The sequence below is a fragment of the Camelus dromedarius genome, chromosome 12 (assembly GCF_036321535.1).
Source record: "Camelus dromedarius isolate mCamDro1 chromosome 12, mCamDro1.pat, whole genome shotgun sequence".
Taxonomy (NCBI): Eukaryota; Metazoa; Chordata; class Mammalia; order Artiodactyla; family Camelidae; genus Camelus; species Camelus dromedarius.
The window spans coordinates 467,660-492,618 of record NC_087447.1 but is presented as its reverse complement, the minus strand read 5'-3'; the positions used below and the strand labels follow the sequence as shown (position 1 = coordinate 492,618).

The 24,959-nt window shown below is 59.0% G+C and overlaps 1 protein-coding gene and 1 long non-coding RNA gene across 5 annotated transcripts; one reads left to right on the top strand and one right to left on the bottom strand.

Annotated features, from left to right (window-relative positions):
• The first annotated feature begins 2 nt into the window (after window positions 1-2).
• Window positions 3-24,365, top strand: DEAF1 (DEAF1 transcription factor). 3 transcript variants are annotated; one of them, XM_031448327.2, is made up of 13 exons: window positions 3-424; window positions 2,749-2,846; window positions 3,828-3,957; window positions 4,256-4,402; window positions 4,864-5,003; window positions 5,394-5,459; window positions 5,870-5,935; window positions 8,332-8,458; window positions 9,165-9,293; window positions 9,642-9,770; window positions 11,369-11,616; window positions 19,620-19,709; window positions 23,164-24,365. In XM_031448327.2, the coding sequence occupies exons 1-13, from the start codon at window positions 136-138 to the stop codon at window positions 23,266-23,268; spliced, it is 1,764 nt and encodes a 587-aa protein (XP_031304187.2). In that variant the 5' UTR covers window positions 3-135; the 3' UTR covers window positions 23,269-24,365. The 3 variants fall into 3 exon arrangements, with proteins under 3 accessions (XP_031304187.2, XP_031304188.2, XP_031304189.2); XM_031448328.2 differs by lacking the exon at window positions 5,870-5,935; XM_031448329.2 differs by lacking the exon at window positions 19,620-19,709.
• LOC135322618 (uncharacterized) lies at window positions 6,182-16,459 on the bottom strand. Of its 2 annotated transcripts, none has more exons than XR_010383269.1 (3): window positions 15,474-16,459; window positions 8,955-11,862; window positions 6,182-8,582 (listed from the first exon to the last, which is right to left on the bottom strand). It is a non-coding gene; the product is annotated as an uncharacterized LOC135322618 (long non-coding RNA). The 2 variants fall into 2 exon arrangements; XR_010383270.1 differs by having other exon boundaries at window positions 8,955-11,855.
• Window positions 24,366-24,959: the final 594 nt, after the last annotated feature.

Here is a 24,959-nt window from a genome sequence, read left to right as displayed (position 1 = left end):
GCTCGGCTCGGTTCGGGCGGCTCTCCTCTGGCAAGCTCGGCTCGGCTCGGCTCGGCTCGGCCCGCTCGGGCGGCCTCCTCGGGCGGCGCGCTTCGGGCCCCGTCCCGGCCTTCGGGCGGGCTCGGTGGAGTCCGGATGGAGGACTCGGACTCGGCCGCCAAGCAGCTGGGCCTGGCTGAAGCGGCGGCGGTGGCGGCCGCGGCCGCTGTGGCGGCGGCGGCCGCGGCCGCGGCGGGAGGAGAGGCAGAGGAGCCGGTGCTCAGCAGGGACGAGGACTCGGAGGAGGACGGAGACTCGGAGGCGGAGCGCGAGACGCGGCGGGTGACGGCCGTGGCGGTGATGGCCGCCGAGCCCGGGCACATGGACATGGGCGCCGAGGCCTTGCCTGGCCCCGACGAGGCCGCCGCGGCCGCCGCCTTCGCAGGCAAGTGCCGCTCGCCCGCGGTTCCCACGCACCTGTCCGCGCCTGCCCCACACCTGCCCTGCGCACCTGCTCCGCGCGCACCTGCCCTGCACATTGGCCCCGCACGCGCACCTGCCTTGCACACGCCTGGCCGGCCAGCCCACCTCCTCCCCCTGCACATGCCTCTCACCTACCTTGTGTGCTCTGTGTCCCTGCACATCTGCCCCATGTGAGCATCCTGCAGCCACCATGCAGCACACGTGCTCCCTGAACCCCTTTCCCTGTGCCAGCCCAACCCCGTCCTTTCAGCAATCTGCGCTCCTTCCGGAACCTTCTCAGCACCTGCTTCTTGTCTTGCTTGTCCTCTCCTCCGTCTGTCCTGCCTGGGTGCTGGTGACACGGGGGTCAGACGTGGACCCTGCCCTGGAGGAGCCCAAGAGTGGGCGCATCTGGTCACCCAGAATCCCAAGGGCCGGTGTAGATGTGAACTGAGCAGCGCTCACCCAACCTGGGAGGGCCGCAGCCTCAGGGGCAGTGACCCCAGAGGTCAGCCCGGTGCTCCTCAGACCCCCTCCAGGTCTCTATCTGCCCCTCGTTTCCTTTTATGGAACGTCCCTTCCCGGGGACCACAGGGCTGCCGGCGCACCTTGTTCTTGCAGCACAGAACTTCATCAAGTTTTGTGAGTCCCGCCCCAAAGCGATCTTTAGAGGCTGTGCCTCCCCAGGGTGCTGTCCGAAGGAGGTAGAGACTTTCCCAAGTGTTCCTCCCTTCCCTTTGGGGGCTCCTGAGGGCCCTCAGAGCTGGGTGCCAGAACCCTTGGAGAGTGTCCTAAGGCAGTTTTCCCCTCAGGAGCTTCATGGGTTTCAGGACTGGACAGCGGCCTCACAACCCTGCTGCTCCGGTGTTCATTCAGCCCTGTGCCAGCAGCCCAGGTCCCGCGCCTCCGGGTGCATCTGGGTCAGCGTACCTGGTCTGCATGTGGTGTGTTCGGGATCTTTGCAGAAGGTGGGGGAGGCAGGCTCTGTGGCCCTTAGAGAGTTACATTTTCATTGTTAAACTCTGGTTTAACGCTGAGATTTTGGACTGTGAGGTTTTTCTTCAGGTTTATGTCCTTTGCATGTATTTTCTGAACCCAAAAAAGAGACACCGTTCATTGCAACACCAGAGAAATGTATCTACATCATGTGGGGGTTTTTGGCAGAATTTTATAGTTGTGTTTTTTTTTAAATTGAAATTTATTTACAGTGTTAGCTTCAGGCGTACAGCAAAGCAATTCAGTTATACATAGACGTACACACACACATACATATATATAAACAGATTTTCAGGTTTTTTCACTGCAGCTCATTACAAGATATTGAATGTAGTTCTTTGTGCTGTATAGTAGGTCCTTATTGTTTGTTTATCTTTTATATGGTAGTGTGTATCTATTAATGCCAAACTCCTAATCTATCCCTTCCCTCTCCCCTCCACCCCCACCCCGTAACCACAGTTTGTTATCGTTGTGTTTTTCACACGTATTAAAACGGTAAAACTTTTTTGTATGAATTACTGAGGCCTGGTAAAGTCCAGGTGTAAGTAACTCAGCAGGACACGTTTGCTGAGCTGAGGCTGTCTCCTCTGGACAGACAGCTGCTTGTGACTGTCTGTCACTCTTTAGACTGAGAGTGTGTGTGTTTCCAGACAGACCCCCTCAGCACTGGGCTCCTGGGACACAGTAGAGACAGATGGGCAGTAGGTGTTTTTAGTGCAGGTTCGTGAGTGTGGGGTGGACGGAACGTGCAGGATTCTCTCTGTCAATTTGAGTACCTCCCATGTGCCAGAGACCGCCCTCAACATGGGACATTCTAGAACGCTGTGCCACCCAAGGGGGCGTTTGCCGGGCAGCAGGCTGGTGAAGGAGGTGTGTGCAGACAGGAGGAGCGGGTTCTGTTTGGGGGTGACAGGTGGCTGAGTGGTGGTGGGGGTGCAGCCCCCCTGTGCACAGATGCCGCTGATAGGGGCTGAGCTTGACGTGGTGCGGGTTGGGGGCAGGGAGGCACAGGCAGGTCTGATGAGCTTTTAAGGAGGAAGAGATCTGCGGCAGATGGGGGGGCAGGAGGGAAGTGGGGTATGGACATGAGCTTGTCTGGGGGCGGGCACGCTGTGGGTTTTCATTGTGCACAGAATGCTCTGCTGGGAGAGAGAAGCCTCTTTCTCGGAGGAACCGAGTCATGTAGACTGAGGTCTGGAAACATCAATTGAACATTGCGTGGAAAGCATTAGGTCTCCCCCGCCGTGCGCTACCTGACCAGGACCCGCCATGAGGGGTCCGCCTGCGCTGAGTCAGGCCCCTGTGTTGTAGAGGTGACCACCGTAACTGTGGCCAACGTGGGCGCCTCTGCGGACAACGTCTTCACCACATCGGTGGCCAACGCCGCCTCCTTGTCAGGACATGTGCTGGTAAGCTGGCCTGGGAGCACTTCCGCCTACCCCTTCACTGGCTTCTCCACAGACCTTGGGGGCGGGGGGTGGGGTGGTGGCCCTGGGTCCCTAGGAAGGGGAGGTGGAAGTGGTCGCTGTCTTTTTAACCTTGATCACACACCTGGGACACTATACCCAAAAGCTGAGTTCTTATCGCTGGATGTGGACAGAAAGCTCACACGATTAAGTGTAATAGGGCAGGGTAGTGAAGGACTCTGGAGGACAGACTTGAGAAACTCAGTTTATTCTCTCTGGTGTGAGGATGCCCTGCTGGTAGCCAGGCGGTGGGCTCCTGCCTGCAGCCGGCGTCCTTCTCCACGTCGCCTCAGTTAGTCGTGTTCTCTGACTGGGAGAGCATTAAAGCGTCCAGACCCTGCGTTTGGACAGAGTGCTTTGAGGTCTCTAGTCTACCCTAGGCTTGTCCGAGCGAAGCCTGGAAAGCTGACCAGCTGACGGGCCCAGGAGTGCACCCGGGGTGGCCAGAGTGGGGCTCGGCTCCAGCGGGGACAGGAGGGGGTCTGACTGGCCTGAGGGAGGCAGGCATGGTCAGGGCAGCCTCCAGCCCCCTGGAGAGGCGTGTGAGCAGCCCGGTTTCGGAGGCCCCAGCCTCTGGGTGTGACACTGGCACAGGAAGGGGTCCTGGACCAGGCCTTGGCTGTGGTTGTAGACTCAGCCTCTCGGAAAGCCTCCCTTTAGACCTGTGATCTGGCGGGGGTGAGCCCAGGGACACAATCATTCCTTAACCTGGACAAGGGCTTGTGAGCGTTTGCTCAGGGCCACGCAGACCTGGCGATGCCTCTTCTTGGCCTTGGCTCTGCGTGTGAGTTGTTTAGGGGAGCGAGGCATGGTGGGCCTCCCGGTGGTGATGTCAGCTAGAACCCCTGCAGGACCACATCCCAGCACGCAGGTGTCCTGCCCCCACTGTCCTTTGAGACAACTTCTGGGCGGTCTTTCCTGCAGTCGGGTAGGACAGCCCTTCAGATTGGGGACAGCCTGAACACCGAGAAGGCCACCCTGATCGTTGTGCACACGGATGGGAGCATCGTGGAGACTGCTGGGCTGAAGGCACCCGCTGCCCCCCTCACTCCAGGTACCACCCCGTGCGCCAGGGGCAAAACACTGCCAGTCAGAGTTTATTCTGGGGGAAGACTCATTCACTTTGTGTGAATCTCATTTATCAGATTCTATTCAGTTTTAAGTAGAAAAAGGGAAATTTTCCAGGCAGAGAAGGCATTGCCCAGAGTCAGAGGAGACAGTGCAGCTGAGTTGGGATGGTCTGGGGACCACTGGGCCACCTGCTGCTAGAATCAAGCTGTGTTCACCGTGCTTACTATTGTTTTGGGGTGCGTTCTCTGTCTCTTCTTTTTAAAATGCTTTCTTTGCTCAAGGCCCCCAGTCTCCTCCGACTCCTCTGGCTCCCGGCCAAGAAAAGGGTGGAACCAAGTACAACTGGGACCCGTCGGTGTACGCCGGGGAGCTGCCGGTGCGGTGCCGGAACGTCAGCGGCACCCTCTACAAGAGCCGGCTGGGCTCTGGTGAGCAGCAGCCGTGGCCCCCGGGCTCTGCTGCCTGGGCTCAAGGCGTCCCTTCCTTTTGTGGCCCCCCACAATAAGTAGGGCCCAGCACGGCTGTAATGACACGTGAACCTGTTAAGAAAATGGGGGGTGGTGCATTGAGGAATGGTGGTGACCGGGGCCTGGTGGGCAGGGCTGGGCCAAGTCCTCTGAGTTCCTGGGTCAGCTCAGTGACCCGGAGGCCCAGGTTCTGCAAGTAGGACAGAGGTTGTGAGTGCCGTGTGCGACATGGACGAGCTCGTGGTGACCCTGGGGTGGTGGGGGGATTGGCGGGTGATTGGAAGCAGGGCCCACAGATTCACTGTGGGGGCCACCAAGGGAGTGGATAGGGTGCACTAGTGGTTGTGGTCGGCCGTGGAAGAGGCAGGAGAAGGCAGCTGCGGGCCTGGCCGTTTGCTCCTGACGCTCACGTGTGGTTGCAGGAGGCCGGGGCCGGTGCATCAAGCAGGGGGAGAATTGGTACAGCCCAACGGAGTTTGAAGCCATGGCGGGCAGGGCCAGCAGCAAGGATTGGAAGAGGAGCATCCGCTACGCAGGGCGGCCACTGCAGTGCCTCATCCAGGTGTGCAGGCCCCGGGGAGAGACCCCCACTCGCCCGCCGTGAGATGGGCTGTGCCCTGCCTCCCTGGCATCCCAGGAGGGTGTTACTCGCATGGTGAGGCAAGGACTGGTGGGCAGCATGACGGCTTCCGTCCGAGCATGAGAGTCAGACTTTAATGACGCGTGCTCGTGAGCGAGACCCAGGAGGACAGGGACAGAGAGGCCTGCCCTGTTTGTGGTCCAGCCCACGGGGTGTTGGTGGGGAGTCTGCACGCTGCAGGAAGGAGCGGGGTTCTCGGGGAGATGGGCTGCCCTCCAGGGTGGGGGTGCGTGGTGGGACATGCTGGAGTATAGGGTCACGGCGCTCGCATGGGGCCGGCTTCCTGACGTTGTGAGACTTTCTGCTCTTCAGGATGGGATCCTGAACCCTCACGCGGCCTCCTGCACCTGTGCTGCCTGCTGTGATGACATGACCTTGGTGAGTGCGGGCTCCGCTCTGCTCTGGCATCCCCGCAGCACTGCTGCGGTCCTCACCTGTTCGCTGTCTCCCCCGAGCTAGTTCTGCTTTTCAGATGTTCCTCGATGTGTGATGCTTCCAGTGGGCCCCGGGGCTGGCCCCCAGGGTTGCTCAGGAGCATGAAAGGGAACTTTCCTAAGTGATGGACAGTTCCTGTGATGTCACCATCTTAACCCCAAAAGCAAAGACGCTTTTTTTTTTTTTAATGGTGACAACAAATGTACACATCCTATTTTACGTTCCACACTTTTTAACATGGTGTTGTAAAAAACACCACCCTGGACTGTTCTGTGTACGGAGCTTTTAATGTGTTTTCTAATATTTATGCTGAATTCTTAACTGTTTAAAAAGTGAACTTTGATTAATTTTAGCACACATTGCCCGTGCAGCCTTCAGAGCGTGACGTCGGCGAGTGGCGCGTGGACCGCCAGCTGTGTGTGAGCTCTCCTTGTCGTTAGGTGTTATTTTTAAACGTTTTAAAATTAAGTAAGAATTGCTTAGTGAGGTTTTCTTTTTAAATTTTGATTACTCATCTGGTTAATTATTAGAAGATACAGAAAAAAACTATAGAGACGTGCTCTTAAGTGGAAAAACTAAATATCCTAAAACTGTTTAGTTCACGTATAGATCGTGTATAGATTCCTTCTAGTAGAATAACCAGTGGGATGTTTTTGTGAAAATAAAATAGCTGTAAAGGTTGCTTGGGAAAACCAGCAGGTGAGACCCTCAGAGATCTCACGAGGACAGAAGGAGCAGTAAGAGGGACTGGGTTCCACTGAGGGGGTGAGAGTGCATGGTTGATTGTTTACAGCCACTCCAAAACGCTGGGATCTCAGGTGTAAATCTGCCGAAACATGTACAGAGTATGTACGCTGAAAACTAGAAACCGCCAACGAAAGAAGTCAGAGAAGACGTGACTACACACTGTCCCTGGAGGGGGCCTCAGCGTAGTGAAGACGTTGGTTCTCCCCAAACTGGTGTGTGGTTAGCACAGTTCTCTTCAGAGGTCCAGCAGGATTTTGTAGCTGTCAACAAGCTGATTCTAAAATTCATGTCAGAACGAAAAGAAATAGGAGAGCAGGAGGGTGTAGGGAAAGAGGCTGAATCTGGGCTTGCAGAGTCGCCGTGTTTCCGTTGTCGAGACTGCATGATTCTGTGCAGGGAGACTGCCCATCCAGGAGCAGGCCGGCCATCCACACGAGTCCCCCAAGGGTCTCCCCAGTGCAGCGTGTGGGGATGGCTGGACATTCATAGGCGCAGAAGCGATCTGCGCCCTAAACTTGACACTGTACATACAAACGAGTTCAAAATGGGTCAGAGATCAAAATTTATCCAAAACGTAAAACTCACAAAGTTTGAGAAGAAACCCAGGAAAATCTTTGTGTCCCGGGTTAGACCAGGATGCCTTAGAGCTGAAACAAAAGGCACAGTCCATAAGACAGCAACCTGGACACCTGGCTCCATCAGGTTTAGGAGTGTTGGCTTCCACGACAGGAACGGTGGTATGGGCCCGCTCCCCAGAGGAATAACCTTAACTGGTGAAAGTTACTAAAGAAAAAGCAACCGTTTAAGGTGACTGGACGTTACTCTGGGGGCATACAACAGAAAAGACGTTTATGCAGGAAAATCTTCTGAGTCTGACGTTTGAGCCAGGACCTGCCCCTCCCCAGTCCCTCCAGCCCACCTCGCCCACAGGGTGGCGGGCCCCGGGCCGTGAGCCCCGTCCCTGCAGCTCCGAGCTGAGAGGCTCAGCCAGTGACACCAGGGACCAGGGAAGGTGATGGCTGCGAGGAGCCCTCCTCGAAGATTTCCCTTAGGAGCCAGCCGGTAAAGGAGCCTGGGACGACTGGCTCAGACGGCGGGGCCGCCTGTGTGTGGAGCACTTGGGAAGCGGACCAAGTGGAGCGCTGCCGGCCTAGTGGGCGCCTGGCCCCCCACGGCCACAGCTGGGAGCCCAGAGGTAGAGGGTCACCTGCACAGTTGCTACAACACATCACGTGAAGTGTCCAGGGCCCCCCAAAATTCTGAGACGTGTAAAGAAACAGGTGTGTGAGCCGCACAGAGGAAGAGACGGGGCAGCGGACAGAGGCTTCCGAGAGCCTCCTGTGTCCAGAGAGCTGGAGGAGGGGCCCTGGGGACTCTGCGGGGCCAGAGCACCACAGTGGTGGCCGGCCTCAGAAGTTTCCTCACTGCAGGGGAGTCTGGCAGCCCCGCCTGAGATCCAGGGCTCCCCCTGTAAGGACACTAATCCCATCAGGATGCCCCCCTCAAGACCTCATTGAACCTTTGTGGCCTCCTTACTCCGAATACTGCTGGGCCTGGGGGCAGGGCCTCACATGTGAGTCTGGGGACACGGTGCTGGCCGCAGCAGAAGGTGGGGTGGCAGCGTCTCCTCGTGGAGGACGCCAGCAGAGAGTGACCTCACAAGGAGCCCGGTGGGGACTCTGGAAGCCGGGGCGAGCGTAGCGGGCTGGAAGTCCACTAGGGGACCCTGGTGGGTCTGGAGGGTGGCATAGAGGGCCAGCGGGACGCCCCTCACTTCCACCACTTCCCGCTGCCCCTGCCCCACCAGGCCCCGGGCCAGGGGCCAGTGTCTGCGGGCTCTCCCCTCCCTGTCTCCCAGGGCTCCCTGAAAGCACGGTGTTGCCAGGACTCGTCTGGGGTGGCAGCCCCCATGCGCTCTGTCCGGGAGGCCTTTCCTCTCGTCTTCAGGAGCTTGGGGCCACAGAGGGGTCGGGCCTCGGGCTGCAGCTCCGTCTTGAGGCCGGTCATGTGGTCGGGGCGGAGAGCCACACGTGGGTGTCCACTCATCCTCCTTTGCCTCTCCCTGCAGAGCGGCCCGGTCCGGCTCTTTGTCCCCTACAAAAGGCGCAAGAGGGAAAGCGAGCTGCCCCCGGTGCCGGTCAAGAAGGACTCACCCAAGAACATCACCCTGCTCCCGGCCACTGCCGCCACCACCTGTGAGTGTTCGTGGAGCAGATCCCGAGACTGACGTGCTCTCCGCATGACGCCGCTTACACGCTGGGCACTGCGGGCGGAGGGTGGTCAGCGGGGCCTAGCCTGTGTCCTCCGCCAGGACACCACCTGTGGTGACCAGGAGCCGAGGACACGGGTCAGTGCAGCCTCTCGGCCCCATAGGGGGTTCCGGGGCCCCTGCTATGGGGACGGCTGATGAGGGTCCAGGAAGGGAAGAGGAGGAGGAAACTTCTGCTCCTTGCTCCTCAGGTTGGGGGGTGGGGGAACCAGAGAAGCCGTCTCAGAGTCGTCAGAGTCAGTCCGGTCCTTAGAGACCTTCCCGCGCTACCAGGCCGACCCCACGGGTGGCAGGTGAGGGCCGCCCCGTGTCCTTGGCTGTTCATAGGCCAAGACGAGACTGAGCCCCCGAAATGCCTTTTTGTCTTTAACTCTGAGGAAAATCTTTTTCTAATTCAAATTACAAGGCAGTTTTTATGTTACCTTAAACTTCGTTTCTTGTTTTCTGCTGAGACAGCACATCATGTGCTTGGAGTCCAGCAGCCTGAGCCATCGAGTGGAGTGGTCGGGCGTCCCTCGTCCCCACAGGCACCCAGGCGCTGTCCCTGGGGGGTGACCGGCCCTCCGCGGTGTCTGAGACCTGCCTGGTGGGGTGCCACCGGCCCTGCAGTGAAATTGCTTCTTCTCTTCCAGTCACCGTGACCCCCTCAGGCCAGATCACTACCTCCGGCGCGCTGACCTTTGACCGGGCGTCCACTGTGGAGGCCACCGCCGTCATCTCGGAGAGCCCAGCACAGGGCGACGTCTTTGCCGGAGCCACAGGCAAGTTGTCTTGGCGCCTGCATGCTGCGGGTCCGCCCACAGAGTTGGGGTTTGTGGGCAGCCTGGCCCCTCCAGTGGGGGCCTTTCATTGGCCCGGAGTGGTGAGCGGGGCGAGAGGGGACTGGATATGGAAGCACGGGGCGCAGACGTCTCCTGTGTCCCTGTGTGCCCCTGTGGCCTTGTTAGGGGAGGGAAAGGGAGCAGGTGGAGCTGACCGGCACTGTGTGCGCTCCGCCCGGTGTTTCAGCCTGGAGCGCCCCTGCTGGCTGGCGCAGCTGCAGGGTCTTGAGCCGTGACACCTGCAGCCAGCAGCCGGTCACGGGCTGTCGTGTCCTCTTCTCCTGACAGTGCAAGAGGCGGGGGTGCAGCCCCCCTGCAGGGTCGGCCACCCGGAGCCGCACTACCCAGGGTACCAGGACAGCTGCCAGATCGCACCGTTCCCCGAGGCAGCGCTGCCAACCGCTCACCCCAAGATAGGTCAGTGTGGGCCAGCCCCCGCCCCGCGTCCGCTCACAACGGCTGCTTCTGGGGGGCCTTCCGGGCAAGGTGGGGTGTGCTGGGTTTTCAGATGGCAGCTGGCCGAGCCGCGCCGGGCCCTGCCGGTGTTGGGAGCCCTGGGCTTCCCTGTGCTGTGAGACTGCCCCCGTGGTGACCGGTGACCCGCTGAGCCCAAGGTTCTGCCGGGCTCTCACCAGACACCACGCTTTGGGCCCGCCTCCCGTGAGGCGGCCTGGGCCCTTGGTGCTGGGTGAGCGGGCCCGGCGGGGCGTGTGTCTGCCTTGCGCCCGCCTGGCACCGCACAGGGACGTCGCCCTGCCTGTGCGTTTTGAGTTTGACTTGTCACTAGCCACATGTTTTGGATACGTTTCTTGTCAGTTCACTGTTTTAAAGGGAGCATTGTAGTCCCAGCTGGTGGACGTTTGTGTTTTTCACATTTTTCATAAACACGGATGAGGCTACAAGATAGGAACTTGTCCTTGAGCGTGTGAAGCGTTGCCTTCCCACTCTCGTCTGCTTGCTTCCTTATTCTCTCCTTTGCTTTAAAACTTCCTCCGTCCTCGAAGCTCACCTCAGTTCTACCTCCTTCCCCGCACCTGGACGGGGCCCCTCAGCCAGGCCACGGCCCTGGGAACCCTGCTGCGGCCAGAGCCCAGCCCCTAGAAGGAGGGTCATCGCGCTGTGGTCAGCCTGTGCTCTGAGCGGGGCTTCTTGCATCGGCCAGTCTCGTCCCACGGCTGCTTTCTGGCTCATCTCACGTCAGCGTGGACTCGTGGGTCCCTGTCTTACTCAGGGTGTTGGAACTTGCTGTGATGATCTGTATGCAGCGGCCCCAGATTTGGCCAGCGGGAGTCCTGAGCTGCCCTGTCACGCTGGCCTCTCCTTAGTGTCCGGCCCAGCGAGGGTTGGTGGTGTCCCATTCCTCCCAGATCCTGACCCTGTCAGTGGGGAATGGGGTTCACGGCTGAGTCTGGCCCTGGCCACAGTGGGTCTGTGCGTCCTGTGTGGCCCACGTCTGGTGGCCTTGCGCTGGTAGCCTGAAGCCGGCCTAGGCTGAGCATTTACACCAGGGAATCGGCAGACGCGATCGGATTCTCTCCTGGAGGCTGAATGTTAGACATCCGACAGCACAGCCCTGGGTGCGCTCGGGCCACAGGGCGTTTCTGCCTCCAGGCCCCTCCAGGGACGGAGGTGGGCACTGTGCGCACACCTCCGCATGGGGGTCCCCGTCCTGCCCCTTCTGGGTCCCCTCTGCGTCTTCTTGACTTCCTTCTCCGTCTTCTCCGGCCTCCCAGCATCCCTCATCCATCCCCCGTGACTTCAGGCATCCGGAAGGCTTTCTGCTTGAGCAGAAATGAAACCAGGAGATTTCACTCTGTCTGGTTCATGATTATGCGATTTAACCAGGACCCCTAGCCGGCCCTGCTCTCTCGCTGGCTCTGCGAGTCTGCGGTCACCCTGTATAGGGCAGGACTTGTCGCGGCCTCCCCACCGCCCTGCTCTCCCACATTTGATGGGCACCTGGGAGCCAGGAAACCTGTTAACTTCCTGCTTTACTTTGCTTCCAAACGTTCTAGTGTTGACCTCCCTGCCGGCCCTGGCGGTGCCACCCTCCACCCCCACCAAAGCCGTCTCTCCCACGGTGGTCGGCGGGCTGGAGATGTCAGAGCAGCGGAGCTGGCTGTACCTGGAGGAGATGGTCAATTCCTTGCTCAACACGGCGCAGCAGCTGAAGACGCTATTTGAACAAGCCAAGCAGGCCAGCTCCTACCGAGAGGCCGCCGTGGCCCAGGCCCGCGTTCAGGCTGACGCGGAGCGGAAAGAGGTACTGTGAGACCCGTGAGTCTGTGGCTGGCCGTGTCTGTGTGCAGCTCACGGAGCCCACCCCGCCTTTCTGGGGGAGAGGGTTCTGAGGGTCCTTTGCAGACGGGCTTCTCTGGGAGAAGAGGGATGGCTGTTACAGTTGCAAGATTGACTTGTTTCAGAAGGAGAAACCTGGGGGGTGGGGGTGGAGCTCGGGGGTGGAGCACGCACTGGGTGTGCACGAGGTCCTGGCTTCAATCCCTAGTGCCTCCATTAAGGGGAAAAAAATAAGAAGAAAAAGAAATTATTAAAAAAAAAAAAACTTACGTGTTCCAGCCCTTGTTTTCCAACGTTCACCTAGACTTTCAGGTTTTCATCCCCCAGTGGAAACGGGTCTTTATTAAGATTGGAGAAACATCCTCTGGGGCATGCTTGGGCAGCTGCGGGGCAGATGGGCGTCTTCCTGTTGCCAGCGCCCTGCAGTAGCCCTCTCTGCCCCCATCTTGCTGCCCTGTGGACACTGTCTCCTTGGCCCTGAGTCTTCCGCTTCCTGCTCCTGACAGGGTCTTCTTCCTGCAGCCCAGGGTCACTCAGCCCCGTCTGAAGCACAGTCTTAGGTCCTGCAGGCTGCAGTCTGCCAGGTGCCCCAGGGCGTGGGTGGGGAGTTTCAGGCCTGGGGCGAGAGGAGGGGTCAGGGCTGTCTGCTGGGCTCAGAGACGTCGCCGGGGGAGGCTGGGAGCCCGGGGACGGATGCTGTGTGTTTTCACAGTCTCCTTACTCAGTTACAGTAACTGTGGACTTGGTTTGTAAATAAGTCAAATTGACTTTTTCCAGCAAATCCACATAAGAAAAATTTGTATTTATTCCTACTTTGTATAGACCAGGAGAAAGGAGAGTTTTCAGGTTCTTGATTTTCTAAATGAGTTCTTAACATGCAATTAATTTGTTTTCAAGGAAGAAAAATGTTGCTTCTTGTCCTGTAGAAAGAAGCGATTTAAAAATACGTTTTGAAAAAGTGTGATTCCCAACCAGTGCGTCCTCAGTGCTGAGTTTTACAGCAAAGGGAAAAGCACAGGGCAAACAAGAAGCAGAAAGTCTGAGGTCTCTTTACCCAAGGATGGTAACTATTAATGTTTTCAAATACTCGCGGATTTTCTAGACTCCTTCCCGGTTTCTGCTTTAATCCTGTTTGGGTGGGAGCGTGCGTTTCAGTTACCTCCAGGTTACTGAGACGCAGTCTGTGCTCCTTCCCGGGCGCTGGGGAGGGATGCTGTCCTGTGATGCCACTGTTGGCGAGGTGGGAGCCGCCTCCTTCTCTTGCGTGCAGGAGGCCTGCCTTCCGCGTTCCTGGCGTGGCGTTCCCTCTGCTGCTCCCGAGGTGCCCCCTCACCTTCCCTGCGCAGGCGGGTGTCGGTCCAGCACCTTGAAGGGGCCCTTCCCACGCGAAGGCAGCCGTCGCCCACACTCTCCTCCCGCCGGCTGCGCTCCCAGGTCTTTGTCTTTGGGGTCAGTGGAGTGGCTGGTGTGGTTTTCTTTCTGTTGAAGCTTCTGGGGTCTCTGATGATTTCGGGCCGTGGGCTTCACGTCAGTCAGGTGCGGTGAGTCAGGCAGGCTTGGCAATGACTGTGGAGAAGATATCCCTGGGAGATAGGAGGCACCTGGGGGGTCCAGCGTTGAGGGAGCAGGGCCACATCGGGGGCAGGGAGAGCAGGATGAGGGTGGCTGGTGGGCCCCGGGACACCCTGGTTGTCGGGCCCTGACCTGCGGTGATGGGGTTGTGGCAGGGGCTCTGGGCGGTCACCCAGGAGGGCTCCCTCCAGCGTCAGGGGTGCCTCGGGCATCCCACAGGGCCTAGAGGGACGCGGTTAACAACAGGGGAGCTTCTGTGGTCCTGAGGTTGGCTTTCACACAGCTGGGGAGTTTTCCATCATTGTGTTTGTGAATGTTCTTAATGCTCGTTTCTCTGCCCGCTCCTTCCGTCACGGCAACCACGTGTGTGGGGCTTGGCTGGGTTTTTTGGATCATGAGACTCCGGCCTATTTTGTTTTCAGGTCGGCGAGTTTCTGCCACCCCAGCTCCAGGCTCATGGCGGCCGCTGCTGTTCCGTCCCCCTGGGGCCCACCCGGAGATTCCTCATGTCGGTCGCTGTGCTTCCTGGTTTAGAATTTCTCTCTGGTTCTCGCAACATCCTAAGTCTAGCCAGGAGCTGGAAGCCGGAGAGCAGACAGGATCAAGGAACAGCTGCAGGGCACGGGGAAACCCTGGGCACCTCAGTCTGGACCGTCCCCGGGAGGAGCACAGGGAAAGGTTCCTGCTCCAAGGCTGGTGTGGGACCTTGTTCTCAGGATGTCAGAGACGTTTGCTGGTTTGGCCAGACCAGAGCAGGTCTGGAGTTTCCAGGTAAACAAAAGGCAGCCGTCTTGGTGTAGCTAGGGGGCAGGTTGTCAGGAGCTGGTCACCCACAGCCTGGTTTGGGAGGTGAGCCGGGCAGGATGCCCTCGGAACACAGGGGCTCTGGCTTCTGTGCCGAAAGGGCTGTGGAAAGGTTGTGGCCAGACTAAGGCTGCGGGTTTGCAGAGGGACAGTGACCCGGGTTGTGGGCAGTTGTCCCGGAGTGTCCTGCGCCCACAGGGCCCGGCCTCCGCTGCAGACGCGCTGGAGAGGAGCGGTGTCTGAGGGGCCTGGTCCCGGGGACACCATCAGGGGCCCCAGTCACCGGGAGGCTGTGACGTGGAACCTGCAGGCTTCTTTCCTGTAGTTTGCGTTACTCCACTCGCACCCCCAGCGGGCCACTCGGCAGGGTGCCCTTTGCCTCTGGCCACTGACCATCCTCGTGACAGTGCCCCTAACCCCTCAGCCAGCTTGTCACTGTCAGCTCCGGATGCCCAGTTCTGCTTTCGCTCTCCTGTCACCTCTGGGTGTTCGTGGGCCTTTTCTGTTTCTCCGGGCAGGGGCTCTGAGTTCCGTGGGGTCCTGGGAAGTGCTGGGCGGGTTCTCAGAGGTGGTTGAGCCCCTGGCTGGTCTCCAGCACATCGTTAGGGCAGGCAGTGTCTGCGTTGGGGCGGGTGGGGCTGACTAGGTTTTACCAAGCAGCCCAGGAGTTTGCCGCTCATTGAGTCCACCGGGTGGGACAGCGGGGCCCCCACCTCGGCCTGTGTTCCTGCTGGAGGTTCTTTCCTGGGTGCCGGCTCCTGCGCAGGCTGTGTCCTTCTCCCCTTGGCTTCCAGACACTCTGCCCCAGCAGCCCAGGTGACCGCAGCCTCTGGCTGGAGCTGTGTCTGCACACACCTCGTGGGCCGGGGAGGCCCTGAAGGAAAGGCTGCCCACGCCTGCCTTGGCCTTTCCCCCTTCCTCAGGGCTCAATCCCCCACCCCCATTCCTGCTGCTTTAGTTGCCGTCAAGCCCTCGCGTCTCCGGGTCCGTGGTGTGTCTGCGAGGGGTTCTGCCCTGCACAAGCCGCTGTGTGTCACTGGGCGGCAGCCGAGTTCATCCCCTGTTTTGATGGCTGCATGGCACGTGTGTGTGAAACAAAGGTAGTCTTGGGCCTGTCTGAAACCAATTTTTTTTTTAACGGAAGGACTGGGGATTGAACCCAGGACTTTGCGTGCTAAGCACACAGTGTACCACTGCGCTGAGCTGCGCCCTCCCTCGTGAAGCTGATTTTTTAATAATTGAACTTCTACGCACTTCATGTTCCTAAGTATCTTACCTGTCCTGCTTTTAAAGTGCTTAGTCACATGTGCTCTTGCTGTTACGACCGTCCTGATTGTCTTTGTGTTTCCACGCATTGCTGATCGTATGCTCTAGAAAAACCCCCAGTGTGCAAAATGAAAGGGCTTTTTTTCTTCATTGAAATATAGTTACATGTACAAAACTCACCTTTTCCAGTAGTTCCCACCGTCTTCGCAAACGTGTACAACTGTCACCACCACCTAATCCAAGATGAGCTCATTTCCCCCAGAGAAACCCGGGCCCACCTGCTGTCTCCACGGGTTCGCCTGTTCTGGGCGTTTCTTGGAAATGGACTCACACAACACGTGGCCTTTTGTGAAAGCCGACTTCTTTCACTGAGCAGAATGTTTTCAGGGAACGTGCGCGATGCAGAATGTGTCAGAATTCCGTCCCTTTTTACAGCTAAGTCACACTCGGCACGCCACATCCTGCTCTTTGCGGCAGCGGCTGGGCACGCAGGAGGGGCCTGCTGGGTCCGCAGCAGCTCCAGTTTAACTCTCTGGGGAGCCGCAGCCCCGTTACACCCGCGGCCTGGGGGCCATGTCCGGTCCCCCTACGTCCTCACCAGCACCGCAGACCCCAGCCTTCGTGCTTGGAGCCATCGCTGCGTCCTGGCCAGGGCTAGGCACGCTCTCCCTCAACTGACGCTGCTGGGATCGCGCGTTTGGGGAAACGCTCTGCCCCCCGCCCCCCGCCCACCTCGGGCCGCTTGGCCTCCTGGCTGCCTGGAGCTTCTGGGCCTCTCCCTCCTGGGAGACCGGGTGGAAGGCCGGATGGGTGCTCTGGGTCCGGGTGGCGCCGACCGCACAGAAATCTGACTTCACCCCAGCAAGGAAGTGAAAGAGGGAAGTATTTTTAACTTTCAGTTTTACATTTTTCATTAACTTTTGTGGACGTTTCTTTCACAGAATAAGGTTACAAGTGAGTGAGACACACTTCCTCCTGTCTGTGAAAATTCTCAGGTGACAGATGGAGAGAGGAGGAGAAAGCGCTGACGGGCGCCCAGGGGTCTCGCCCTCACCTTGCTGCCCCCGCGGTCACGGTCGGGCACGGAGCCCCCGCGTGCCTTGATTTTCCCGTGGGAATAGTTCATGGTCACTGTCAGGTTTGGCCCAAGTCTGGTCCAGAGGTTGAGCTCCTGTTGTGCAGAACCCTGGTCCCAGCAGGACATGCTGTGTGTTGCCTCAGCCGGGGCCTCTGATGCGGCTGCATTGGTGCGGCGCCCCCACCTGCCAAAGGCTGGGCTTTGCGTTATGTTTTGTTTCTGATTTTATGTGTTTCTGAGAAGGAGATGCGACACGTGATCCCTTTGCCCTCAGAGTCCCTGCTGGGGGAGAGCGCTGAGCCTGTCAGGGAGAGCCTCCTGGGCTCTGAACGCTGCTGGCGCTCTTACAAGCGTGTCTGTCCCTTCTCTGGAGCGGTCAGTGACGGGTCACTGGCCCGTGACTTTCCTGGACGCTGGGCACGTAGCCCAGAGGGAGCCAGGTGTCCGTGCTGGTGTCGGGGGCTCCGCGGGCAACGAGGTTCCACTGCGAACCTTCAGATGTGGGTTAACCATGTTCAGCACTGAGTGTGTTTCAGATTTTAAGGGGGTGACAGGTCTGATCTCAGTGGCCCTGTGGTGACACATCACCTGGATGCTGGGTTCTCGGCAAACGGACTCTTGAGCTGGACTGTGGTTCTTTGGAGAGTCCGTTCTCTGGTGTCTCATGGGGGCTCTGGGTGCTGCTCAAGGGAGGGGTCACGAGGGAGGGGACCCGAGTCATGTCCCTGAAGCATGGCGGTTGTGGGGTCGGGGGGGGGGATTTGGCCATGGGCTGTGGAGGGTGCTGGGGGCGCTCCACAGGGGTCGCCAGTGTGAGGGGCGCTCCCCCCTGGGGTGTTTGAGTGGGAGGGACAGCCGTGAGGGCTGTCCAAGAGGCAGAAGCCTCTTCCTCGGTGGGGCCGACGGGGGGGCCCCACGGGTGAGGCTGCAGGAGTTCGAGGAGGTGGGGTACGCCCTGCCCCCCACCCCCGTGTCAGGATGCAGGTGCTCACAGCCAGGGCTGCCTGCTTTGACATTTTATTTGGAATTTCTTAAAAAATCAAGTTCTAGGCCAGGTGAAACTAAGGAGATTTTGCCAGTTTGACCAATGGGGCATTTTCATTGTGTGTGTAATTAGCTCAGCAGAGATTAAACCGGGCAGGCAGCCACATGCCCTTCCCTCAAGGGCAAGGTGTCCAGAGAGCCAGCCACTTGGCTGCGGGGCTCTGCGAGTGGGGCTGGGGGAGGGGCGCTGGGGCTGGCCCTGCGGCCCCCTCAGCCCCTCTCAGGCTCCAGCCAGCTTCTTAACTCCCTTTCCCTGAGGCGAGTGTGGCTCTGACGTGCAGGAAGGCTGGAGTCCGCAGGCACCGTTCTCAGCCCTGGAGGCTGCCGTTGGGACCGGGGCACTGGCAGGTCAGTCCTGCATGCAGATGTGCCTCCCGGCCCAGCCCCACCGTGGGGGCGGGGGCGCTTTCTGGTTTCTCTCTTGTAAGCCACCCCCGCAGTGGGCTCATCTCCCCCCAGGCCCCCAGGTCCCCAGGGCTCAGCAGGCATGGGGTGGGGGCAGGTCAGAGGCTGCCCTCCATGAAGTGACTTCCCTTCCACACTTGGTCATGAGCTCGTCCGCCCTGGGTGGGGTTCTCTTCCTAGGCAGGGGCGATCTAGGTGTGTGTCTGGAATTCTGCATGGGGGGGACAGTACAGCTCAGTGGTCGAGTGTGTGCTTAGCGTGCACGAGGTCCTGGGTTCCATCCCCAGTACCTCCATTAAAAATTTCTTTTCAAAAGACAGACGTGTGACTATTTCAGACTTGGGCTGATACCTGGACACGACCACGGGTTTTGCTCACGTCGTTGTGTCTTTGGTGGCTGGGAGCTCCCTCGCTTGCTCCCCCTTCAGTGCCCCAGCCCTGGACTCGACCGTTTCTCCAAGGAGCCTGGTTCCTTTCCTGGAGGATGGTCTTAGGAACGAGGACCTCGGCCCTCTTGGCCGACAGCGGGGAGATGTGCGGGTCCTGACGGGTGTGGGCAGACACAGCTGAGGGTTTCTGTACTGTCTCCCTCTGAACATAACTGACGGAGGTCATGCTGATGTGTCTGACTCAAACCCTGGGCTCCTGGTTACTTCTGGTGAAGAAATCATTTTCCCAAGGGGATGTGCTGGGAAGGCCCAAAGGGTTGAAAGTACTTACTACACGAGGGCCCATGAGGTCTGTCCATGACGCAGGCCTTTGGTTCATTTCAGGGGTACTCACTGAGCACGAGCTGTCCCCAGATCCAAGCTGGGGGCCAGGGGAGCACGAGCTCTGGGGGGTGGGGGATGGGAGGGGCCCTGAGGACGGAGGAGGGGGCCCTCGAGCTGCACGGGCAGGGCCAGGGTCCCGGGGCCTCTCACCCAGCCCCAGCCCTGCCCCACCCACGGCGCAGGTGGGATCTGTGAACCCTTTGCTCTCCCAGGAGGACTTTCTCTGTGTGGTTACAGACTTTGTTTCCTTCTTCAAGTACTTCATCGTCTAAGGGAGAGGTGGGGGGTGAGCTCAGTTCGCACCTCAGGCCCCATCCTAAGGCTCGTTCTCTGGAAGGAAGCGAGTGCACATGGGGGGCTGTGTGAGCAGACAGACAGCATTGGGCAATCCTGTGGAAGAAGGAAGCTGAAGTTCCGAACAGAAACCAGGAAGCAGTGCGCTGTTTTGCGCATCCAAGTGGAATAGCGGTGGGGGGCCACACGCAGGCCTGTCTGACTCATCGGTGCGTGGGTCACACGCTCCCCAGTGACGGGGGCCCATGCTGGTGTCTGCCTGCACACCCCATCCTTGGTGTCTTCGGTAGGCATCCCCGAGGTCCTGGGCGGGTGTGCTGACTTGCTGTCCTGGCTGGTCCAAGTGGGGCCGCGTGGACGGGCTCGGGGTGGCGGCCGGGGTGCAGGCTGTGGAGCCGCCTGGCCAGTCTGGTTCCAGGGCCAGGACATGCTACTGATGCCTGACAATCCATTCTTCCTAAGTTTGGTTTGTACACTTTCCTGGCAGAAGTGAAATTCCTCGGCATTTGGAGAAGGGTGTGCGCTGCTGTGACGCAGGGCCCGTGTCCCTCCCGTGAGCACAGACCCTGCATAGGACCAGGGAGCTGATTCCAGAGGTCGCAGGAATGTGCATCTGGGCGTGAGGGCAGGGACACGTGTCAGAGGCCTCCGGGGCTCCTTGGTCCCTTGGCGCTGCAGGGACCGTGGGCAGAGGCGTCCCCACGGCACTGACGGCCCCGTGTCCTCTTGCAGCAGTCCTGTGTCAACTGCGGCCGGGAGGCCATGAGCGAGTGCACCGGCTGCCACAAGGTCAACTACTGCTCCACCTTCTGCCAGAGGAAGGTAGGCCCCCGCGACCCTCCTCCCCCGCTCCACCCCTTCGAACGGCGCGGCATCCGCTGTGGCCTCAGGTCCAGGCCAAGCCCGGCGGAGCCCCACGGGGCGGGTGCCGTGGCCGGGCAAGGCCCAGAGCCTGCTGCCCAGGGCCTGCTGCCCAGGGCTTTGACCTCGTCCCAGCCCCTGCGTCTGGGACACCTCGTCGTGGTCCTGGCAGCGGGCAGGATTGCACTTGTCCGTCTTAGTCTCTGCTGTTCGCCCTTTGATTCTGAGAGTTCAGGATGCTTTCTAGTGCAGCGGCCACCAGCTCCAGTTAGACCTTCCCTCAGCCTCGCTCGGAGCGAGGGCCGAGTGGTGGGCTGTAGCCCCAGGGTTTATGCTGTCTCCTTTGTGCCGGTTTGAAACTGTGCACAGTGAACAAAGGTACCACTAGGGTACCGAGCCGTCACACGTCCCGTCACCGGTGTCGGCACTGGCACTGCCTCTGCGCCTGCGGGAAAGCTGGTCCCCCACTGGGGCGCCATCTCAGCCCCCCGTTCTCAGCGGGGTCCCGGGCAGGACAGGGTGTCGGGGACCGGGCACATTTCACCCCAACTCTGTGGGGGCCGCCAGGGGAGGAAGCGTGTCCTTACTTCCTGCGGGACCCGCCCTGGGGGGGATGGCGAGAGCTCTCAGGGGCGTCTGTGGGGCAAGGCCTGCCTCCCAGCTTTGCCTGTGAGCCCTGGCCTGTGTCCGGGGACCAGAGGCTTGGAGATGGAACCATGGGTCTGCTTCGCCTGAGGGCTTGTCGACGTGGGTGGCTGTGCCACTGCACTTAGGGGCCCCGGGCGGTGGGAGCCGGGGAGGCTCTGTGCTGCCTGGTGATCTGGGAGGGCGGTGGGGTTGTGAACTGTCCCTGAGTTTGAACTGTCACAGGAAGATTCACGGGTTTGTTTCCTGGTGGAATCGTCTCCGCCAGGTGCGTTTTGTCTGAGCGTAGCCCACAGTCTCTGGGTCTCTTGTCGTGAGTTGGGAGAAGAAGGTTCTGTTTCTTCCTTTGGTTATGTTAGGTTTGTCCTCCTTTGACTGCTGCCCCAATAAAGACATAGACTCTGCTTTTATTTACAAAAATCGATGTGCAGTGAATTTCAAAAACCATACTTTTCATGTGGGATCCAACAAGAATGGTACTTAGGACCTGAGGGGACTTCAGCCTCCAGATACTGGTAGTAAATGGTGACACTGACTTCACATTTCGCAGCCTGCCCGCCACGCCGCCTCCGTGATTCCCTCTGCTCTGGAAAGACTTGGAAGTAGTTCACATCACTTATCTTTTCACAAGTTGGACAAGGGCCATGAATTGTTTTGGTTTTTGACCTGCAGACTTTATTTCCTTTCCAAACCCCACAGGAGGGGTGTGTGTGTGTGTGTGTGTGTGTTTACATCTTTGCTGAGGCAAAATCTACATACCATAAAACCCACTAAATATAAGGTGCAATCAGTGATTCTTAGTAAGTTTGCAGTTGTGCAGACATTGCAGTCCAGTGTTAGAATATTCCCTCCCTCCAGCAGAGCCCCCGGGCCCACACTCCCAGCCATTGGCAGCCACGAAAATGCTTTCTGTGTCCACTTGCCTTTTCTGGATGTTTCATGTAACAGGAGCCATGGAACATGTGGTCCCCTGCATCTGGCTTCCTCTGTCAGTGTTTCTCCAGGGTTCGTCCGTATGGAGCCTGGGCACAGCTGAGAACTCACGGTGTGGACGGGCCTTGTCCTCCCGTTCACAGCTGGTGGACATCTGAGCGGTCTCTGCCGTAGGACTGTTGGGAACATTCACGGACGAGTTCTGGGGTGGATATAGGTTTTTGTTTGTCTTGGCTGGACACCTAGCGGTGGATTTCACTTTCTTAAGGACCCCCTTCCCCGCAGTGAAGATGGGAGGGTCCGTGCGCCCCCGTCCACTGCACCTGCCCGTCTCTGGCCAGAGCTCTCAGGTGGGTGTGGCACTATGGCACAGTGAGTTTGGCTGCATTTGCCTGGTGACCAGCCGTGCTGAGCATGGTTCGCGTGCTTATTGGCAGCTGAATATCTTTTAGGGGAAGCGTCGGTTCAAATCTTCTGCCCGTTTTTGGATTGGATTGCTTCTCTCCTTGTCAAGTACGGAGAATTGTGTGTGTATTCTGGATGTAAGTGCTTTATCAGAATGTGATTTGCAAGTAATTTCTCCCACTCTGTGACTTGTCTGTTTCTTAATAGTGTCACTGGCAGGGCAAAAGTTGTTTTAATTTCGATGGAGTCTAGTTTATAAAGAAAAAGGCTTTAACTTAGATCTCACTGCTGGTGTCCGACCTCAGGCCCTTTGCCTGACTCAGGGCTGGGGGAGGCGCCTGCTCGCTGCTGGAACATGTGTCATTTGCGCTCTCATTTTTACGGGTAATACTGGGTTGACTTTTATGTGCGGTGTGAAACACTGTGAACTTGAGACTTGCGTGTGTGAAATTTTACACACTGTATGGATTTACATAGTCTGTTTCCAGACAATTTTCAAATTAAAAATTTATTTCTGTAGCACTCAGGCGTCCCTCGTGTTGCCGAGCTTCCCGGGCATTGGTGTTTTCACAGACTGAAGGCCTGTGCCAGCCCTGTGCCATCAGGTGGTGGTCAGCATTTTTAGCAAGGGGCTGTTTTTGAATGAAGGTCTGTACAGTGATTTTTTAGACCCACGCTGTTGCACACCTGACAGACTTCAGTGTCGTGTGAACACACCTTTTATCAGCCCTGGGAAACCCAAAAACTCACGTGACTTGTTTTATTACAATGTTCACTTTATTCTGGAACTGAACCCATGGTCTCTCCCAGGTATGCCCGTCATGATCTCAAATTTTACTTTATTATAAAAGTAAGGCACACTTACTATAGAAAACTTAAAAAACACAGAACAGCACAAAGGTACCCAGGAAATCGCCCTGTCAGCATTTGGATGCACTGTTTCCGTTCTTCTGTGTGTGTGTGTCTTGTCATTTTTTGTCAAACCCTAACCTCACCATCGGGCCTCCAGAGCCCTGGTCCTGGAGCTCCGCTCCAATTCCCACCTGTGAACAGGCAACAGCAGCTCCTGCCCTGACAGGGGTGGGGGGCGTCCTCCCCAAGCTTCCTGGGGCCACAGCCGCCCGCCCCTCTGTGGACACCTGGCGGCTCCAGCTTCGAGGCAGACAGCCACCTCGGCCACCAGCATCTCTGCAGGTGTGGTGACTGTGTTTCGGTCCCTGAGAGGGAATGGCAGGGTCAGAGCGTGGCCATGTTTCAGGGCTCATCCTGGTTGTTGCCTCTTGGGCTGGTCCCTTAAACACGAGGGAGGCGTGGGAGGCACTGGGCTCGGAGTCCAGCCACGGGGGCTTGGGCGCACCTGCGTGGGGGCCCCGCTCAGGCCCTGCCCTGGAGGTAGCAGCTCCTGTGACCCGGGGTCTGTCCTTCCTTTCAGGACTGGAAGGACCACCAGCACATGTGTGGTCAGTCGGCTGCTGTCACTGTCCAGGGGGACGAGGTCCACGTCGCCGAGGGTGTGATGGAGAAGGTTACGGTGTAAGGGCTGCAGGCCTGGCACGGGAAGGACCCCAGGATGGCAGGGATGCTGAGAAGGAGGAGAAGAAACTTGCTGGCCAAGTTGATAGCGAACACTGAGTGACCGGCGCCCTTGGAAGTGGACGCCTGCTGCCAGCCCCGAGGAAGGGCGGAGCGCGGCCTCTCCGGTGCGGCCGGTGGACGCCGCTCACGGTGCTGTTTTTATCCCCTGGATCATGAGCATCTGGTCTTCCCTACGGTGTGTGGTGTCCTGTAACACGCGTGTACATATGTGTCTGTCAATAAAGTTGATGCCCCGCGCCCACCCCTGATGCCGGGTGGGGGGCTCGCTTTCACTGGCCTGATTGCGCAGCTCGGACGCCGGACTCGGAACGTGCGTTGCCCACTGGGTCAGGCAAGGCCGGCCTGCAGCCCTCCATCCATCCAGGAGCTGGGAGGCGGGGCACTGCCCCTACACCAGGATCCCTCAGGCCTGGAGCCGCCAGCCGGGACAGCCGAGCCCCCGTGCAGTCTCTGGGTGACGCGGTGTCTGGACCTGCGGCCTCCCTGGCAGGGCTGGAGTGTAACCCGGAAGAGGTGCCTCCTCCCCTCTGCGCCTGAGACCCCGGCCCCTCCCAGCTGCGCAGGCCATCCCGGGAACCCAAGTCTCCAGGAGAGCCCTAGGCCTGCATCACTTGATCTGTGCCCGGAGGGCGTCGGGGGAGAAGGCGGAGGCTCGGTGCAGCGGAAGGATCCCTCGAGGGCAGCCTGACGCAGCCCAGCTGTTCAGACTAATTCACAGACTTGAACTGACTGACGCCACCTCTGCAGCACTGTCTGCCACGTTGACACCACTACCGAGTGGAAAGATTCTCTCTCTCTGCTTCCAGAAGGTTCTTCTGAGTCCACAGCCCGTGGACACTTGCCTCTGGGGACATTGGCTCCCCAGTAAGCTGAGGGGGTGGCTGAAGACCCGGCAGGAAGTGGGTGTGAGCGCAGGAGCCCATCTCCCCAGGCCGAGCCTGGCTCTCCAGGAGCCCCCATGCCTCGTTCCAGGCGGCCTCTGTGGATGAAGCGGGTTTACTTGGGTTTCATTCATGTAACAAGTGCTTGTGACGCCCCCGTGCTGGTTTCCTCTTCCTGCCTTTCCAGCCTGCAGGGGCCCAGCCCTGCAGGGTGTGGGGGGATGGTCTGCAGAGCAGAGGGGGCGGGAAGGTGAGGACGCGGGGAGCGGGGCCGTGGCAGCCTCGGCAGAGGGGTTGGTGAAGGGCTTTGTCCCGAGAAGGGCCCCCCAAACCTGGAAATGCCAGAGCGGCGACTTGGCGGACGCGTGGCCTACGGGGAGACATCCTGGTCCCATCCCGCGGCAGCTCTGGGCAGCAGCCTCCCTGGGACCAGGCTCTGCAGGGAAGCTGTTGGCGGGGCATGGTTCCTGGGACCATGGGGCCGCTTCCTCCTCACATTTTCTTTAAAATAGAACCTTGGGGGGCGGGCCGCACATTTTGGGCCTGGTTTTCCAAAGTATATCATTTTGGAGCTTGTGAAGCTGTCTCCACGTCACCCTGGACATCAGGTGGCTCCTGGAAATCGCTGTCCGGGCGCCAAGGGTGCATCAGCATCATCGCAGTTCCGCGTCTCCTGCCAGAAGCAGCAGGAGGGGCAGAGCGGGCCGGCTCTGTCAGCCGGTGGGAGTGCAGGTCCTCTGAGCTGAGGCTC

Coding starts and splice junctions, on each gene's coding strand:
- DEAF1 (XM_031448327.2), top strand. CDS start 136: ATGGAGGACTCGGACTCGGCCGCCAAGCAGCTGGGCCTGGCTGAAGCG. Junction 3,958..4,255: donor CGCTGCCCCCCTCACTCCAG/GTACCACCCCGT, acceptor TCTTTGCTCAAG/GCCCCCAGTCTCCTCCGACT. Junction 5,004..5,393: donor CACTGCAGTGCCTCATCCAG/GTGTGCAGGCCC, acceptor TCTGCTCTTCAG/GATGGGATCCTGAACCCTCA.